General features: G+C 36.2%; 2 protein-coding genes across 4 annotated transcripts in view; both read left to right on the top strand.

The window, feature by feature from the left end:
• Positions 1-2,208, top strand: part of LOC143227906 (uncharacterized) — a 51,282-nt gene extending 49,074 nt beyond the window's left edge. The window contains exon 11 of the mRNA XM_076459263.1: positions 2,008-2,208. Within this exon, the coding sequence (XP_076315378.1) occupies positions 2,008-2,208 (201 nt within the window). The remainder of the gene's footprint in view (positions 1-2,007) is intronic.
• The window catches only part of LOC143230075 (apicoplast pyruvate carrier 1-like), a 227,869-nt gene that overhangs the window by 115,569 nt on the left and 105,401 nt on the right, over positions 1-6,899 (top strand). The window lies entirely within an intron of this gene.

Genomic DNA, 6,899 nt, shown 5'->3' with positions numbered 1-6,899 from the left:
TCAGTATTCTTCTAATATAACCACGGAAATACAGTGGTACCATATATTCTTCACATCATGATTACCTGAAATACAGTAGTGTCAGTATTCCTTCTAATATAATTACCTGAAATACAGTAGTGTCAGTATTCTTCTAATATAACCAATGGTGAAATACAGTAGCACCAAGTAGTATTCTAATATACTTGTTTGAAATACAGTAGTGTCAGTATTCTTCTAATATAACCAATGCGGAAATACACAGTAGTACCAGTATTCTTCTAATATAATTACTTGACATACAGTAGTGTCAGTATTCCTTCTAATATAACCACATGTGAAATACAGGTAGTGCCAGTATTCTTCTGACCAATAGTATTTCTATACCTGGAAATACAGTAGTGGCAATATTCTTGTAAAATAACGTAATTACCCGAAAATACAGTAGTGGCAGTATTCTTTTAAGTAATATATTTACTTGAAATACAGTAATGACAGTATTCTGTCAGTAACTGTAATTGTATCAGAGATAATAACCTTTCATGTATCATTATTTTTCTATTGTACAAATGTGGAAGTTAGGGTTTAATAGTTATTGTTGGGAAATACCTGATTATAATCCTTTATTTACCAACATTGTGACTAAACATTAAGTCTCAGTAGGGCATGTAATATTACATTTGATTTCTGTACCTTTTCAGGATGCAGAAAACAGGTAACATGTTGCATATATTTGTACTTATCAATAAAGAAACACATAGGATCATCCCTAATTCTCCCAGATAGTAGATTAATAAGGATTTGAATATGGTAACTTACTTCTTCTCATATGATAACTATTGTTTAGTGCTGCCCTCTGTATGCAAAATTCTTTTTTGGCATTCCACAAGCCTTGAAATTTCCATCTACCCAGGTCAATGTAGTTTTCTGTGTGTTTATGTGTAAGTTATCATGAACAACTCCTCCACTGAAGAAGTGTGACACAATCTCCTGACTTCATCTGTTGGATTCTACCTAACTACAAGTTCTTGTAAGACAGTGCTCTTGTTCATATGTTTTATTTATTATGAATTTTTATCTCTTTATAAAGAGTTAAAAATGTCTTTTTTTTTTGCTAGCAATAAAGTACATGCACATACAGTTCATTTACCAATAACTTGGTACAAATTCTTAGTACTGGGCTCAAAAGGAAATCATTATAGGTGTTCTTTAGTTCAAACTATGCCATGCCCATTTGCAAAGTAGAAGCTGGGTTGTTTAACAACTGTTTTAAGTGAATGGCATGCTCATAATCCATGGAAAGAGCAGATTTTGCTCCTCAAGGTCATAATATCCTTATGTGGCACACATGGTATGGATTTACATGCAGCACCATTATAATGAGGCTAAGTTTATTGTTGAGAATAGTTTTGTAGAGCTTGGCAGTTTTTTCTTGCATTATGTGTATCATTTTGATAGACAGATTGCATTTAGGTTTTATTTTTATGTTTTAGTTAATTATGTGTTTATTTGTATTTTAATATTTATATTTGACAAGTTTAATCATTTTTAAATTATCAAATGATTTGATTCACTAAAACAGCTTTGAGACATTTATGAGTGCAAAAATATTATGATGGAGGAGCTAAACCTAAAAACTGAGATCAATGTAACATTGCATGTGGACACTTGATGATGTGTTGAAATAAATAATCAAAGTTTATTTATAGTGGAAAGTAAAACAATTAAATTATAAATGAAAAAATAAAAACATGAAATTCAGTGTTTTATTTATCTGAAATTACATACTTTTAGGAAAGTAGTTATCTTATATCAAACAATTTCACTTACAAGTTTCATCTTTGGAACAAAGTATTATGAGGGTGACATTAAGTGCTATAGATTACAACCTACGATAGCTATATGATTTAGACAGACAATTTCAACTGCCAATGAGGCACCTATTCTCATTCCCCTTGCAGTTGAATACTGGAAGATTTTTACTGGCCCACATGCTGTAAACACATCTCATAGTGAATCATTTTCTAGGTGCTCTCTACCTTTTGTTGGATGATTTCTACCCCATGTGGCACTTCTCATCTGGATGCTTTTACCACTTCTCTCACCACCAAGGTACCTCGTTTTTATCTCCATTTTATTCACCTGGCAGTGGATGCTCTCAGTCAGGACTTGAACATAGGATATCTTTATGACTACTCTCCTTCTCAAAGAGTGATTTTGGTCATCTGATTGATCTTCACTGGTCAGCACAACCTTGGTTTTTTTCCTCCTTCAGTTCTGAACCACCACTTCATCCTTTTACTCCATCCTTCTCTGCTCACTTTAGTTGCTGGTCCTTCATCCTATCTCATTCCTCATTTCTCATAAGATGTGGGATTCTCCTGTACCTTTCCTGTCAAATCTGCTAGGTCTATCTTTGTCATTATGGATGTTTTTCTAAGGTTTATTTATTTTGTTACATTTTTCTTTATCCCTAGTTTCATATTTTCCTGTCCTTCAAAAGTTATATGTCACCCCACCATCTGATTACCTTGTAATTCTCCTATTCCCAAATTTGGAGTGAATATTTTGCATTTCTCAATTGAGGGCTAGTTCCAGCAAGTCTTTACATCCACAATGGGCTTCTGATTGTTATGAATTGGCTTACTTGTCAAATCTTTGATTTCTTTCTTTACTTCTAGCATTTGGAGTCATTTTTGCCTTTCTTATGGGCCGATCTTGTACATTTATCCATAGCTCTTTTTTTTTCCTTCAATTTCACTTTTCACATCTCATTTACACACATATTTGTGACTTGAGGGTGGCTCTTTGCTTCATACTTAATTTTTTTGGAGATATATTTGTTATCTTTGGAGTCACATAAGATATCCTCAAAGCAATACTCAACCCTTTCTTTGTTGGTTTTCATTTGTCTGAGCTTGCTCCTGTTTCTTATTCTATACTAATTTTTCACATCCTCCCATACCAGCCTTTACAAATTCCTTACTCCAAGGGCCCCTCAGTTAATTGTTTGACTTGCAGGTGACTATCCAGTGCTATTCAGTGCAGTGAGGCCACATTCATTGGATTTGTTCCCATGTAGCAGGAGTTCACTCATGGGTAATCAGTCAGAGCCTTTGTCACACAATTTTTCTTCAATTATTGTTACTTCCTCCTTTGTCTCTAGTTCCAGTATCCTTCTCATTACCTCAGAATCCTGCTACCAAACAGCATCTAGCTGAGTTTGTTCAGATTCTTGCTATCAAGCCTGACAGTCAACCTTTGCTAGGATTTTACTCCTGTCTCTGTCATTTCTATGAAAACTAGGGATTAGCATTCTGTCCTGTCTCAGTCGATTTCTTGATATTCCATGCTTTATCATGGAAATTTTTGTTACTCCTCAGTGGGTTTGTTTCTCCAGGTGTGTGGATTACTAAGTTGGACATTTCTTTTCAGTCCTGACAGCATTGTATTTCAGTTTCATGCCTTACCTTTTGGAGTTGCTGCAGCACCATATGTGTTTTGTTGAGTGGTCAAGCTTTTGTTTGACTTGTGCATGTTTGAGGGTTGTGCTTTCACCAGTGCATGGATGATTGGCTTCTTTTATTTCTTTTTGAACTGGTTCTTAACACATTCATTTGTTATTGACAGAAGCAGCTTGTGTGGATTGGATTCTCAAGATGGAGAAGTTTTTCTGATTCACACCCAATATCATGTCTACTTGGTTGTGTTTCAAACACTTAACTCAGTCACACCCAATTTTCTCCACTTCATGTGTGTTTGGTGGAACTTTCAGTTTCCCATGACCTTTCTTTTTGTTCTGCTGCTTTTGGGAAATTGAGCTTCCATATGCCATTATCCTCTTGGGTGATGCACACGTGTATTTACTTCTGTGAATTTTGCACATCCAGGGAAATCTTGCTCTTCCTCCTTTCTTTTTTAATGCTTTTCTAGCAAGACCTCTGTTCATCCAAAATAAATCAATAGATCAACAATACACCACACAGAACCACCTGTCACCAACGCTCAAGCTGCATCAGTAAAAACCAAGCTCAACATATAAGTTCATGCAGACAATAGAAGCCAAGCAGCAACCATTTAAATCACCTAAACTTATGGAGAAGTTCACCCAGGTCCCACCAACAAGGAGAAATAAACAGAAAACACAGTTTACATATACCCAAGCATGACAGAGTATTTCCTCAACATCTGCTGATACCTTTCAAACATCAAGTCATCAATCCTAGACTCGTATCAAAAAGTAAACCAGCAGAACACGGGAAAAGAAGAACCTATTGACAACTTTCACATGTTTCTTCAATCTTCATCCAAGCAGTCTCAGTAACCTTAAAATTGCAGGAATATTACTGAGTTTGACCTGAGTTCCATATTTTATTCCACCACTGTACAAAACTCAGCTTTACAGGAAATTGTTATTAAACATTCCCAGCATTATCACTGACTTTCCACCCACTAAGCCTATTTATAAATGTTTCATTTAAATCAGTGTTTACTAATTCATTTGTCTTGTTCATATCAACGTCTACAGGGCATGGTGAGGACATATTTTTGGCACCCAGTTATGAAAGTGAGGTTTCTTGGGGTACCCCATTTCCACCACAACAAAATTTTTCCTAGTGTAGGATCTTTGTATCCCAGCACTGAGAAGGGACCTTAACTAGTCACTAAATTCAAATTTTCAAATTAAAACCTTAGTTGCTTGATTCAAAGATTAATTTCAAACCTCTATTTTTTCATTTCTAACACTAAGTTTCATTGATGTTTGTTTTCTTATTGTGTTTTACATACATATTTGTGACCTGAGGATGGCTCTTTTGCTCCACAGTTGTTGTTTTTTTTAGATATATTTGTCAATCAGTGGAGTCAAATAAGGAGTCCACAAGTTAACACTCAACTATTTCATTGTTGGTTCTCATTTGTCTGACTCCACTTTTGTATCTTACTCTATTGATTTTCCATCTTTCACCCTACCAACCTTTACCAGTTCCTTACCCAAGGGTCCCTCAATTCATTGTTTGACTTGCAGTCATATTTTTCACCATTAACAGTTGTGGTGATTATCCAATGCTGTTCAGTGATTTATTCTCTTCCACTGCAGCTTATCAAGTAGCCTTATACAACACCTTCCACTTTTTCTGGATTGGAATGTCAATATTATTCTTTCCTGTCTTACACTCCCGACATTTTAACCTTTGTTCTTTTTTGCTCTGTCTTCCCTATTCCTTAAAACTTATTTTCTACAACTTTAAGACTATGGACATTGTTGTTCTGATATCTCTGACATCAGTGTTTAATATATTCCTTTATCCAGGTCAATCTTTCCTTCCCTTAACTTTAGGACATTCTTCATTCACACCAATTCCTTTTCTCACCTTTATTTTCAGTCTGATCTGGATAGACTTCTTTATCATGTCCATGCTCTTCATTGTTATATTGCCTGCATGGCCTTCTTCCATGGTTCTTTATCTCACCTTTTCATTCCCTGGAATCTTTCTCCTTCTATCCTTACAGTCAGGCATGTGGATGACACCACATCAGTTCATCTATCACTACCTGCATTGGGTGGCTGTTTCTTCCTTGTCAGGGAACTGCCTTGCACTTTGCCATACTTCAAATATCAGATTGATTGTAATTTGGTTTATCTTTTATATATATTGTTCTTGCTTACAATGACAGGTTCCCTTTAAGTCTAAAATCCTACTCAGTGGTGAGTATTGCCTATCCAAATATGCCATTTGTATATCCAACCTAAACATTTGTACTTTACAGTGAATCATAGGTCATACCAGGACTTTTTATATGCTGCCTAGTGACTAAGTTGTTTCTACCTCTGTGCAATGGGCCATGGAGGTAGGTGTTGTGATGTCCTGGCTCTGATTGTCTGACTGACTGTGGTTACTTGAGAAATGTGTTGGTGATACATGCGCACTAACCTCTGAGCATTCCCATCTGGAGGATGATGATGTGCAGATTACACAGCCATTCCTGATCCTCTTTCTCAATGGAGTTGGGCCTTAGAGGTTGATGTTGCTCAGTATATCTTGATGAGGGCTGTATGAAACATCCCACCAATCTCAACGTACACCAATCTCAAGGTACAGTGTAAAGATGGGATATTCCACAAGATTACTGGTAGGTTTTCCTCATTGTAATTTGCTTGTTCCAGACCATACTAACCCAAGAATTGTTACTGATAAAGCAGAGGGGGATTACTGCCATCCCTTTGACTGAATAATTCTTGGATGGCCTGCTTCTCAGAATAGTGGTAACTCATTGCACTGTCTCCATTCCTGCAAATTATCTACCACATTTTCTACCCAATCTTTTCTAGTGCAGTAAGAGATTTCTTGCCACTTTCCAGTTCTAACCACAGGGTTGTGGACCATGGAAGCAAAGCAGCCTCCTGAATGTGATCACTTTTATTTAGTGGAGATTATGATGATGGTGTTCTCTTGTGTAGATCCTTCACTTGTGCACTACACTTTTGTGTAGTGGGTCCTGGAGGTTAATGTTCTGTACCCATTACTCCAACTTCTCTGTGGAAGGCTTTGGAAGTTAGTGTTGCATATGTATCATTCTGGCTTTTGTGTTGTGGGCCTTTAAGGTTAGAGTTGCATGTCAGTCACTCCAGCTTTTGTGTGGCTGGTTTTGAAAGTTAATGTTGTATTTAATGGGTTTTCTCCCAATTGTTGTTCACATTCAATGCATATTCTTCAGCTGCTTTTGAAGGATGTTTATCAGTATCCCTTTACCTTTTAATGTGGCATTTTGTTATCATTTGAGAGGAGGTAAGATATCAGAAATTATTTTCCAATGCTAAAAATATATTTACTGTACATACTTTCCTTCTATCACACTTCCTACCCTCAAATGATGATTTACACATCAAGAAGCAGTGGGGTTGATGGGGTTTTCAAAGT

Source organism: Tachypleus tridentatus, chromosome 10, assembly GCF_004210375.1.
Source record: "Tachypleus tridentatus isolate NWPU-2018 chromosome 10, ASM421037v1, whole genome shotgun sequence".
In the NCBI taxonomy this organism is placed as follows: Eukaryota; Metazoa; Arthropoda; class Merostomata; order Xiphosura; family Limulidae; genus Tachypleus; species Tachypleus tridentatus.
This window is presented reverse-complemented; position numbering and strand designations above follow the sequence as displayed.